A 13275-nucleotide genomic window follows, 5' to 3' on the forward strand; every position below is an offset into this window, starting at 1 on the left:
TCTCCTGCCGTGCCTATTAAAGATATTTGAATCTTTTGAATCATATCCTGAATCAAGACCTACACGTCAACAGTAGATTCCCAATGCACCAATTTGGATTTCGCGAAAGACATGGAACCATTAAACAAGTAAACCGGATAACCTCTGAAATTCGAAATGCATTTGAAAGACGAGAGTATTGTACTGACACTATATATCATCCACACAGCAGATAAACCGACAAACAGTCTTACAACAACTTTGACATTTGCTGATGATACTACCATCGGAGCGACTGAGTGTCCTACAAGAGCAACTTAACACTTATGATCTCATTTCATGGCCTTGGAAAAATGGCAAGCAGACTGTCTAGCTAGCTAGCAAATACATAAACGAGCAAAGGTGTAAACATGTCCTTTTGAATACCCGGCTCTATTGGCGTAAACACATCGAAGCTAAGAGAAATATACTGAAATTTAAAGCTTGTAACCTACATTGTCTTGTAAACGTCCGCTCGCCGACTAGTAATCTACAAATAAAGCAGAGGTCTCAAAGTTCTGGCCCATCCTAAAAGACTTGCGTAGGCTTTAACTTACTACACTAGCCATACACGACTCCGGCGAAGAGACTTCTCTACCCAGCAATAATAGTTAGGGCCATACTCTAAATAATTTATTAAAACGAGGGGGAACGTTGTGAGTTGCAGCGGACACCGCAACTCTACAGTTATACCCGATACTAAGTCAGTATGGCTCTCCTCCGGCAGACGCCGCTAATATTAAACGACACGACAAAGAGTGCGTGCGAGAGAGACAGAAAATCAGTCTGAGCGTGACGTCGGGGGCTGTGTAGCCAGTGCAAATTGATTTGTTCCTTTTGGCTATAAAAATGATCTGATCTGATCCAGATTCAGCAATCTGATAGATATGATCATTATCTATGATTCTGCGTTTTTAGTTTTCTCGTATCCTCAATATTGTGGATGCAACAGATTTTCGTCCTTTGTGGGGGCGGAAGAGGGTGGGGCGAACTTTGAGATATACGTTTTAAAGTGAGATCTAACAGGAGTGCGGATACCAAATTTGGTTACTCTAGCCTTAATAGTCTCTGAGATTTGTGAATATCCCCAGATTTTCATCCTTTGCGGGGGCGGAAGGGAGTGTGGCGAAATTTTGAAACAAACTCGTCTCGGTCCGATATATTAGGAGTGTGGATACCAAATTTGGTTGCTCTAGCTTTTATAGTCTCTGAGATCTATGCGCTAATGTTTTACTCTAAGCAAAGCCGGCTATGCTACGTGTGTGTTAGAGAGAGACAGGGCGAGAAAAAATGAAATTGTTTTCTTGATGCTGGCTATAATAATAATACGATCTTAATTCAAATTCTGCAGTCTAAAAGATATGGTCATTCTCTACGATTCTGCGTTTTTGGTTTTCTCGTATCTTTAAAATTGTGGATGCCACAGATTTTCGTCCTTTGTGGGAGCGGAAGTGGGCGGGGCGAAGTTTTGAAATATTTTTGTAGCAGTGACATATCACAGAAGTCTGGATCCAAAACATCGTTGCTCTAGCTCTTATAGTCTTTGAGCACTAGGCGCTAATAGGGACGGACAGACGAATATATATACTTTATGGGGTCGGAAACGATTCCTTCTGGACGTTACACACATCCACTTTTACCACAAATCTAATATACCCCAATACTCATTTTGAGTATCGGGTATAAAAATATATTAAAAGTCCGTGGGGGTTAAATCAGACGATAGTCAGTCAATATCGCCTCTTTTTGACAGTAGACGTCCTGGCAATTTTCGTTGGCCAGTTTGGACTGTTTAGCCGCATTCCAAGCGACGTGGATGTTCGTGATGTCGCCAAAATGTTTGTGTTAATTGCACTTTATACGGAAAAAATGTAAGTCATGCTTCAAAATACACAGCATTATGGTTTTAGTGACGCCAATATGCTGAGCGCGACGACGATACCACACGGTTGGGTCCTGAGCAACACTCTCTGTCACTGCTTCAACAAGTTTATTGGAACGTCTTGGTCGTTGCAGAAGGTCATATTGACGATCTCCTATTGTCTCTTGTTCAAAAAAATTGGACGCCAAACGACGAATAATCTTGTCTGTCGGTGCCTGTTTGCTGCGATATTTTTTGCGATATGCGCGTTGAGTTAGAGCAATTGAAGGACTCGTTCTTTTGGTTTAAAGCGATGCACGGCTAAAACTGTAATGAATTGAAGTTTCGATAACATCTATGTTGAAATCTATCGATTGTTAAATGACGGCTAAAACTGTAATGAATTGAAGTTTCGATAACATCTATGTTGAAATCTATCGATTGTTAAATGACAACTTTGTTCGATTTTTATACACCGTACTAAAAGATGGCGCACCCTGTACATACTATATAAAAATGATCACAGTTAGAACGAGGGGGAACGTTGTGAGTTGCTGCGGACACAGCAACTCTACAGTTATACCCGATACTAAGTCAGTATGGCTCTCCTCCGGCAGACGCCGCTAATATTAAACGACACGACAAAGAGTGCGTGCGAGAGAGACAGAAAATCAGTCTGAGCGTGACGTCGGGCGCTGCGTAGCCACTGCAAATTGATTTGATCCAGATTCAGCAATCTGATAGATATGATCATTATCTATGATTCTGCGTTTTTAGTTTTCTCGTATCCTCAATATTGTGGATGCAACAGTTTTTCGTCTTTTGTGGGGGCGGAAGGGGGTGGGGCCAAATTTTGAGATATACGTTTTATATTGAGATCTAACAGAAGTGCGAATACCAAATTTGGTTACTCTAGCGTTAATAGTCTCTGAGATTTGTGGATGCCCCAGATTTTCGTCCTTTGCGGGGGCGGAAGGGGGTGTGGCGAAATTTTGACACAAACGGTCAAGGTCCGATATCACAGGAGTGTGGATACCAAATTTGGTTGCTCTAGCTCTTATGGGTTCTGAGATCCTTGAACTCATATTTTGCAATTAGCAAAACCGACCATGAAACCTGTGTGTTAGAGAAAGACAGAGCGAGAAAGAATGAAATTGTTTTCTTGATTCTGGCTATAATAATTATACGATCTGGTTCAGATCACTCTAGAAGATATACTAATCCTCTACGATTCTGCGTTTTTGGTTTTATCGTATCTTTAAAAATGTGGATGCTACAGATTTTCGTCCTTTGTAGGGGCGGAAGTGGGCGGGCGAAGTTTTGAAATATTTTTGTAGCAGTGACATATCACAGAAGTCTGGATCCAAAACATCATTGCTCTAGCTCTTATAGTCTTTGAGCACTAGGCGCTGAAGGGGACGGACAGACGGACGGACGGACGGACGGACAGACGGACAGACAGACAGGGCTCAATCGACTCGGCTATTGATGCTGATCAAGAATATATATACTTTATGGGGTCGGAAACGATTCCTTCTGGACGTTACACAAATTTCAAAACTTCGCCCCACCCCCTTCCGCGCCCGCAAAGGACGAAAATCTGTGGCATCCACAAATCTCAGAGACTATTAGACCTGACTGTAGAGCTCACACTGTTACAAAACTATTTGTAACTTTTCACTGCAGAACCTACTGTTACAAGTGTATTTATTTTTGCTCACTGAAGGGTGCTCACTGCTACAAGTGTGTTTCAAAATTTCGCCCCACCTCCTTCCGCCCACACAAAAGACGAAAATCTGTGGCAACCACAATTTTGAAGATAGGAGAAAATTAAAAACGCACAATCATAGAGAATGGCCATATCTACCAGATTGCTGAATCTTGCTACGGTGATCGACGCTCACTTTTACCACAAATCTAATATACACCAATACTCATTTTGAGTATCGGGTATAAAAATACAATTTTGTTGTTTGCTGTTACTGTTTACGAACCTTAAAGAACGGTCAACCAAAAATTTAGTTATTTTTCAAAAAAATCCGGGGAATATGGGCATATGGGTAACAATTATATGTTCCTGTTGGGCAGGTCTGAAAGAATGTTACGAGCAAGTCTACGCCTGATCCTGCATCTTGATAGTCTTCGAGCCAGGAAATTCGGGTGATTTGATAATTTGATTTGGTACCAAGCTTGTGCGCTTATGACATCGCCAACTAGGAGGACATTGAGGTATCTGGCTATAGCCTAATTAGGATTAGCCTTATTAGTATTGCTGCTTCTCCCGCCCGACTTGGCATTACATTCCTCTCCGTATTCCCCTCTGTCCATCAAACTACTCTGACCATGAATCTTTCCGTAACCTTTGCCGCGATTACAATAAATGCTTCCATGTATTTTTCTGTGATACTTGTGATTCCAAAGACAAATCTTCATTAATTAATAATTTAGCGTACTTGCTAGTTGTTCCGGGCAGCAGCTGTAACAGGGCAACCGCGCTGTTAGCACCCCAAGCTAACAGCCTATTATCGCTGCTGAGTACCGCGCTGAGCTAACAGCCAGTGACATCGCCCTCTGCCTCGCTCTCGATCTCCCGGTTCTATGCGCTCTTCCGATCCGCACGTCGATCACCGTAGCAAGATTCAGCAATCTGGTAGATATGGCCATTCTTTATGATTGTGCGTTTTTAATTTTCTCCTATCTTCAAAATTGTGGTTGCCACAGATTTTCGTCTTTTGTGTGGGCGGAAGGAGGTGGGGCGAAATTTTGAAACACACTTGTAGCAGTGAGCACCCTTCAGTGAGCAAAAATAAATACACTTGTAACAGTAGGTTCTGCAGTGAAAAGTTACAAATAGTTTTGTAACAGTGTGAGCTCTACAGTCAGGTCTAATAGTCTCTGAGATTTGTGGATGCCACAGATTTTCGTCCTTTGCGGGCGCGGAAGGGGGTGGGGCGAAGTTTTGAAATTTACTTGTGCAGGTTTGATATCATAGGAATGTGGATAAAATTTTGTTGCTCTAGCTCTTAAAGTCTCTGAGATCTAGGCGCTAATGTTTTTCGCTAAGCAAAGCCGTCTATGATACGTGTCTGTTAAAGAGAGACAGGGCGAGAAAAATGAAATTGTTTTCTTCATTCTGGCTATAATAATGATACAATTCAATTCAGATTCTGCAGTCTAAAGGATGTGGTCATTCTCTACGATTCTGCGTTTTTGGTTTTCTCGTATCTTTACAATTGTGGATGCCTTTGTGGGGGCGGAAGTGGGCGGTGAAATATACTTGTAATAGGGACATATCACAGAAGTCCGGATATAAAATTTCGTTGCTCTAGCTCTTATAGTCTTTGAGCACTAGGCGCTAATAGGGACGCACAGACGGACAGACAGACAGGGCTCAATCGACTCGGCTATTGATGCTGATCAAGAATATATATACTTTATGGGGTCGGAAACGCTTCCTTCTGGACGTTGCACACATCCACTTTTACCACAAATCTAATATACCCCTTTACTCATTTTGAGTATCGGGTATAATTGTAACATTTCCACAACCATTAATTTGTGAAATTATTGAACAATCAAAGTCAGAGAAAAAGCTAGTTGTCTTAACATTTGTTGAACCCGGGTGTGGTCGTTAATAAGAATTTGGATATAAACAATTATAATCTGTGAAAACTATCCACTAAACATTACTGTTATAACGCGAACCGATTAATTCTAATTTCGGAGCTTGCTTGCTCACAAGCACTAACACAACTACGTGCATTAGCGGCTTCGGGTTCGCTGCACTTGCGCTCGCATACCAAACATGTTTGGATGCACCTGCACTGGAGGCTTTTCGTTTTTTGGAAGTAGCGGAGAGCAATTATGATATTGCATTGGACATCGTACACAATCGTTTCAAGGCAAGAGAAGGTTGAAGATGGGTGAACTACAAAGCTACGTACATTATCGGACAAGCTGCATTCTCACGTGAGAGCGCTAAGGTCGATGGGTACTACGGAGGAAATAGCAGTATGCATCATCGTTCACTCCCCATACAAGTATCTCGACTCTGATACAGGACCAAATGCGAGGAGCTGTCGCCCCCAAACGTTATACCAACATGGAACCATTTTTCAGTCAGGTTGGAAAACATAAAACAATCATTCAAAACACAGTCTAGTTGCTACAAATACAATCGTATTGGAATGCGTATTCTGTGATAATAAAGGTCATAACATTTACAGCTGCACTCGCTTTGGAAACCTTTCGCCATCTTTGCGTCTTAGAGAGGCAAGGAAGCTTAAAGTTTGCTTCAACTGTTTAAAGAAGGGACAGTAGTGCTTCTAGCCACGACAGTCATTATGATAAAGAGTCAATTTGGTGATCTTCCTTGCCGGGCTCTTCTGGATTCAGGCTCTCAGATTAATTTAATAATCTCTCGTTTTACTCAGAAGCTTCAGCTGAAACGAGCCAAAGGGTCGGTATCAGTATCCGGTATCGGGGCTGATTCTGCATTTCACACGGAAGGTTTAGTTAATTTGGTCGGTCGATCCAGGACTTCCGATTCCTCCACGAGTCTCACAGCTTTTGTTGCCCCACGAATTACAGGAAACCAGCCTGTTTCTTCATTTGATGTATCCAAATGGAAAAGCCATCCCACACTTCAACAAATCTCAGTGGAGTCTCTTATCTCATATTGGAACCAGTTTTCCCATGGGCCTGTCTTGAAAAGCGGCGAGGTGAGGATCGGCTGTACCATCTGCAGGATTCGAGAAAGAGAAGGACTCCCAAGGTGTTACCGATGCCTGGAACCTGGGCATAGTGGACATGAGTGGCTGCTGCATCAAATGCGGCGAGAAAAGGCACAAAGTTGCTGAATGCAGCAAAGCAACAGCTGGCAAGAAGGTCAGGAACCAGGCAGGCCCCAAAAACTGCCCGCGCACACGCAGCGGGGTCGGCAAATCCAGGACGACATGCAGTTGATTCAACTCAACCTGAATCACTGCAGGGCCGCTCAGGATCTTCTTACGCAGACGGTGCGCGAACTTGGCTCTGAGGTGGCTATCCTCAGCGAGCCGTGCAAGAAGGAGAAGGCCACTGCCGACTGGGCCCGGACGCTGGAGGCACTGAGGTCCTTCAACATCCCAGGCTACCTGCTAAATATTGCGCGCAGCTATTTTATCAACAGGATGCTCACAATGGACACGTGTCAGTGCTCCAGGGCATACGAAGCTTCTGGACTCCTCAGGGCTCCGTTTTGGGGCCCCTGGTCTGGAACGCCGCCAGAGTGCATGTTGGTGGGACCACGATCGTCGCAGTCGCAGAGGTCTGGGAGTCCTCATCAACACGCGCCTCTCTTGCGAGGAGCACTTGGAGTACGTCCACATGAAGGCCGGCGGGACTTCGGGAGCGCTAGCCAGGATAATGCTGAGCACCAGAGGACCAAAGCAGACAACAAGGAAGCTGCTGACGAGCGTCGTCACGTCGCAGATGCTTTAAACCGCACCAGTGTGGGCGGAAGTCGCGAAGAGCTACATGCGAGGAGTGGAGGCAACATATAGACTGTACACCATCAGGCGTGCTCGTTCCGGACCATCTCGGACGAAGCAGCGCTAGTCATTGCCGGGCAAGTTCCTGCTCATAGAGCTGATACGAGAGAGGAAGGAGATCCACGACGCCACGCAGGAAGTGCAGCTGAGGTACGCTCCAAGTAGAAATAAAGGACGCCGCCAGAAGGACCAGCATGGACAGATGGCAGACTCGATGGGACCACTCACCCAAAGGCCGATGGAGCCACACTATCATCCCGAGCATAGCATGCTGGGTTGAAAGGAAGCACGGCACTGAGCGGACATGGCTGCTTCCGCGGCTACCTCAAGCGCTTCGGCCACGAGAAAGAGGACTGGTGCCCCGAGTGTGGCGCAGGCATAGAGGAGGACGCTCGGCACGTCCTCTTCGACTGCCACAGGTTTGAGGACGAGCGTCAGACACTGGAGGAGTAGCAAGGTCTGGGGTCAGCACCGAGGCAGACCCGAAGGTATGGGAAGCGGCTGCGGAGTTTGCCTCTAGCGTCATGCGAAAGCTTATGTCCCTGGAGAGAAGAAGACGGAGTAGGTGTTCACGCCACTGCAAACAATGCTTTGCGGCAGTACCGCTGTCCGCGGGGCCCCTAGCACCAACAGTTCACCTTTCCGTTAATTAATTAAATCTATTTGTATAGAATATCATAAGGAAATCAGTTCATCAGGAAGTAAACAAATAAATGAATACAAGAAAAAAAACCACAAAACTAATATATCCCTTATCTCATAAAGTTTCGATTCTTTTCATAGGTTAGAAATAGTTGTGACCTTTAGATTTAGTAAAAAGCTTTAGATTTGGAATAAAATTTAAAGAATCCAGGGAAAAGATGGAGTGGGTCTCACGTTGATTTAAAAAGTTTACATACCATAGTTAATGTCATTTTATCAATTTCATGTTTATCCTTTGTTTTATGTTGTCGAAATGGTGAATGGCCTTTAAGCAATTTGTATAGCATGCAGCCGAAACTAAACCAGTCCGCACAATAGTCATACGAAGTTCCCTTTGATAACACTTCTGGCGCCATATATCCGTGAGTTCCCACTGATGCATGTGGTTTTTTCCTTGAAAAGTCACAAGCCAAGCCCAAATCGGATATTCGTATATGTCCATTTTCATCTAGCAATATGTTAGCTGGCTTTAAATCACGGTAAACAATACAACGCTTATGCATATGCTCCAAGCCTAAAATCACCTGGTAAAACAATTTCTCATTAATCCAGAACACACTATCCATGTTCACTTATATATAGATTACCTCCGCAGCGTAAAATTTCATTTCGTCTTCGCTAAAAACTCCATGCTGCGATAGATGGTAATGCAGATCTCCACCATTCATTAGATCCAATATAAAACACAGTTTATCGGGCGTATGAAAGGCATATGTCATGCAGACAATAAACGGACAGTCAATCTGAAAAAAAGCATTTTGTAGTACTGTAAATTTTATAATTAAAATATAAAGCTTACTCCAGTGCTCACAGCTTGCAACATGTTCCGTTCATTAAGAGCCAGCATTTCACCTTGCTTCATTTTAATGCGTTTTTTGTCTAAGCATTTCATGGCGTACATTTTTCCAGTGTCAGCTTTTCGGCATCCATATACTTCCCCAAAGCCTCCACGTCCAATTATCCTATGTACGCTAAAATCGTTCATTGTCAGCTAAAATATTCGAGTTTAACGAAAATTAAGTCAGTGGAAAGGACAAGGACAAAAGAAAAAGTTGGATGCGAAGATCTTTAAAACACTTCGCAACAGAATAAGAATCAAGTAATCTGTTTAGGTAGTTAATGTGATCGCCTAATTCCCAATAGAGGGATGGGAATCGATTAATGCTTGATTAATTAATGTTGCAAGTTTTGTGGTTTGAGGTGATTTGTGCAGATTACATAATAAGGTCTCCCCAAATATTTAATTTTAGCGTTCATATGGTCTTATAACTGTTATCTCAAAGACAGAGATAGCGAAAGACAAATTTGTAGACTATTCTAAAACCTATCTCCAGAAACAAAAACTATGCCTTCTAACATTAGATAGATAATTAATTGTAAATTAGGATTTATCTTAGGCTTGAATTTTGTCAATAAAATTTAAATATTTGCAAATACATGTACATATACATACATTTCTGCCTCTGCGCTGACACCAAATCGACTAAAAATCCAAACTAACGCGTAGATTTCGTTTCCAAATCGAAAACTTTTTCCTCGACGAAATGAAAAGTAAACGGCTTTTAATACAACAAAACGAATCATAATTGCAAAACTGATTTTGTCCGATTTGGTTATCGGAACGAAGGAATGAAATAAATGTTTGCGCATAACAGCACAAATGTGCGGGTAACAGAAAATACTGTACTCGTAACATACGCGCAACAGAACAGCGGAGTGGGGACAGCTTTTCCCGCCATATTTAATTCAAAATGTTTATGTAACAAATTTAATCTTTGACCATTAGAAGTTAAATTTTCAATATGCAGCTCGTCAGACATGTCAAATATAAAGGTGTGGCATCTAAGATATCTTGGGCTAGCGACAATCCTCTAGCTGAACCCTTCACGAGGGTGCCGGCTGTGCAATAGGCACTGCATTATCCCGGACAAGAGTAATGCACTGTCGCTTGCTCTATCCAAGGTAATGCACTGTCTAGCTTAGGCAGTGGTCCGGTTTCTTCCCGATCTAAAGCTACTGCCACAACTACAACTCACTCCGCACCACACAAGCTGAGCCGCATAGATGCCGTGGTCGAAACAGACACGGATCTGGAGAGCGTGCTCTCAATAAGCAGGACAGAGGAAGATAGCCTTCTCCGCCAAAGAGGGGATGAATGCTAAATCTCAATACAAAGCGGCCGTCCAAATCAAAAACCGGCTTCAAGGAAACGCGGACATCTCCCAGGTGGAGAAAGTCAAGCTGGCCTGGCCGAGCAGCGAGTAGAGGAGGACCGGCTACACTACGCCCAAATGCCACAAATAGGGGCGTCGAACGGCGAATTCGCCAATAAGGTGAAGGAGATGATGGCCACCAAGGACACTCCGGCGAGCCAGCGGCATCGCGGGCCCAAGAGTGCAGCCACCGAAAGCGGCCAAGAAGCCAATACCAAAACTCAAAGCTAAGGTCAGTGACGTGACCAAACGACATTTGATCGTAGCAGTCGTTGACCGCAGCGATGAGAATGGCAGGATGACAGCGGCACAGTGGAAGCTGGTGCATGCGCATCTTGTTAACGTACTGTTCGTGCAGATGGAGGAATGATGCCATGGAGCAACGGCTCGCCCACATAGCTCTAGTCCAGGAGCCCTGGATAGCGTCAGTCAACTCCGTGGCCGGACTAAAGTTCTCAAGTCACAACTTGTTCTAGTTTGTAGAACTAAAAGCTAATGCAGCTATCAATCGGCATTAACAAATGTGTAGCTTAAGCTTGCTGCTTGGGAAATATTAAGTTTTTAAAATGTATACTTATTTATAGGTAACAAAAGGTACAAAAGTGCTGAGTCTGTAAAAATATATGTTTATTGTATAGTGGGCAATTATTGCGTTATTTTGATGGTCAGCAACTGCACCGATGTGTTCGCCCTCTGCATTGTTAGCAGAACTCGCTGAAGTGGCTTGTGTTTTGTCGTGAGGTATTATATTACATATTCAATTGAAAACTGCCACTGTGTGGTACCAACGGGTATTACAAAATACTACCTTTCGTTTAACCTGTTACATACACATCCTTCAACATCCTCTTCTCCCTCAAACTGGCTATTTGCCTGCACCCAACGACCTTTGCGCAGGCCTACACCAAATGCCTCACAGATGAATGCTTTTCTGGAAGATGGAAAAAGCAAAAGCTGGTGCTGATACCAAAACCTGGGAAAGAAGCGGAGGACCCATCGGCATACAGGCCTATCTGCCTCCTGGACGGTGCAGGCAAGATGAGGCAATTGAGGCCGCTGGATGCGCTAGACAAGGTGTGCGGCACTGCCAGAAAGGCCTTGGAAAGCACACGATGGCCAAAAAATACTGTCCGGTGGCAACACTGGACGTGAAAAATGCCTTTAACTCGGCATCGTTGTTCAGGATAGTGTCCTCCCTGCGCGTACTCGAAATCCCCGGATACCTGCAGATACCGTGCGGATACCGTGTACGACACGGATGATGGGCCTCGGGCATACTCCATCACGGGAGGAGTCCCACAAGGATATGTACTGGTCCCGCTATTGTGGAATACCATGTACGATGGAATTCTTCGCCTCAACTTCCAGCAAGGAGTCGAAATCGTGGGATTCGCTGACGATGTCGCGGTGACGGTCACGAAGAAAACCCTAGCGTAGACGGAGAGCTGCACGAACGAGGCAATCGAAAGCATAAGCGACTGGCTAAACCTGGCAGGGCTCAAACTTGCCGAGCACAAGACGGAAGCGGTCCCCATCAGTAGTAGGAAACAAGTGGAGACGGCGAGGACAACCATAGGAGGAGCCGCAATTACTTCAAAACGAGCGATAAGGTACTTGGGAGTTATGCTTGAAACCCGGCTGTCGTTTAGAGAGCACCTGCAGCAGACACATCAGAAGGCACACGGCGTAGTCATGGCGGTTTCACGAATGATGCTGAACCATAGAGGCCCAAAGACGGCGAGCAGGAGACTGCTGTTTAACGTGGCTAAGTCATCGATACTATACGCAGCGCAATATGGGCTCATGCTACGAGGACCAAGAGTTACTCTAAGGGCATTGAGTCGGACTTCAGACTGCGGGTCAGCTCGGCGTTCCGTAGAGTCTCCACAGAGGCCATAATAGTCATAAGCGGCATACCACCTGTCGAGCTTGCAGCGAAGGAAGCCAGCGAAGTCCACAAGAGAAGAAAGGTCGCCAACACACAGGCAGACGCTAGAACGGCTAAGACCAGGGTGAGGGCTGAATGTCTCGAGAGCTGTCAACTCAGATGGGATAATGCTGTAACTGGCCATTGGACCCACCGACTAATCCCCAACATTGCAGCATGGATGAATCGGCGTCAAGGAGAACTTACGTTCGAGCTGACACAAGTACTCAGCGGTCACGGGTGCTTTAAGGAGTACCTTCACCGCTTTGGCCACGGGGAAGATGGGCTGTGCAGCTGCTGCGGAACAACATGTCTTGACCAAATGCGCCAGATTCTCAGAGGCCCGCAGGCGAGCAGAAGGCATCCTAGGGGTGCCCATAACGGTGGAAGGTTTGGTACCAAGGATGTTGGAAAACCAAACAAAGTGGACGGCAATATGCAATCTTGCAACAGAGATCGCTTCGGAATTAAGGCGGCTGGAACGCACACGAAATGAGCGGCCGTAACAGCCTTATGAAGCAATGCTTCACGGCAGTCCCACAAGTCTGGTCCATATATGTATATGTTATGTATTTTATATATATATAGTGACATATGCATAATTCTCTACTCCACATACACATTATGTTTATGTCCAATTCACACACCCCATCCACAAAAGTAACAGGACACCACTCAAGAATCAATAACTGATTCTTCCCACACTCCAAGCTAGAGTCCACTAATATAAACAATGGACCCCATTGATTCATCAACGCCAGAATCACGCCACTCTCGAGAAATCGATTCTTTAGAATCATGCCACTCTTGAGGACCAATCAGAGCTAGTCATAAAGCCAAGGAGTATCACATTCCTAGCTCCCTCATGTAATGCAACACCGATCGCCACCAGCGGATGCCTTTCATCAAAGCCGACGCATCCCCAAATATTGGTCCATGCACGTACGCCACTGACACGAAGATGCAGCCGGAAAGTAACACCCGAAGCCAGAGTCGAGAGCTCCAAGAGAAGGGTTCATGGAT

The 13275-nt window shown here is 44.7% G+C and overlaps 1 protein-coding gene across 2 annotated transcripts in view; it reads right to left on the reverse strand.

Moving 5' to 3' along the window:
• Positions 1-13275, reverse strand: part of LOC117188156 (G protein-coupled receptor kinase 1) — a 316657-nt gene that overhangs the window by 118958 nt on the left and 184424 nt on the right. For both annotated transcript variants that reach the window (XM_033391573.1, XM_033391572.1), the window contains 3 exons: positions 8912-9103; positions 8700-8855; positions 8310-8636 (listed from right to left, as the gene is read on the reverse strand). In XM_033391573.1, the coding sequence (XP_033247464.1) occupies positions 8310-8636; positions 8700-8855; positions 8912-9103 (675 nt within the window). The remainder of the gene's footprint in view (positions 1-8309; positions 8637-8699; positions 8856-8911; positions 9104-13275) is intronic.

This window comes from Drosophila miranda, chromosome 3 (assembly GCF_003369915.1).
Source record: "Drosophila miranda strain MSH22 chromosome 3, D.miranda_PacBio2.1, whole genome shotgun sequence".
NCBI lineage: Eukaryota > Metazoa > Arthropoda > Insecta > Diptera > Drosophilidae > Drosophila > Drosophila miranda.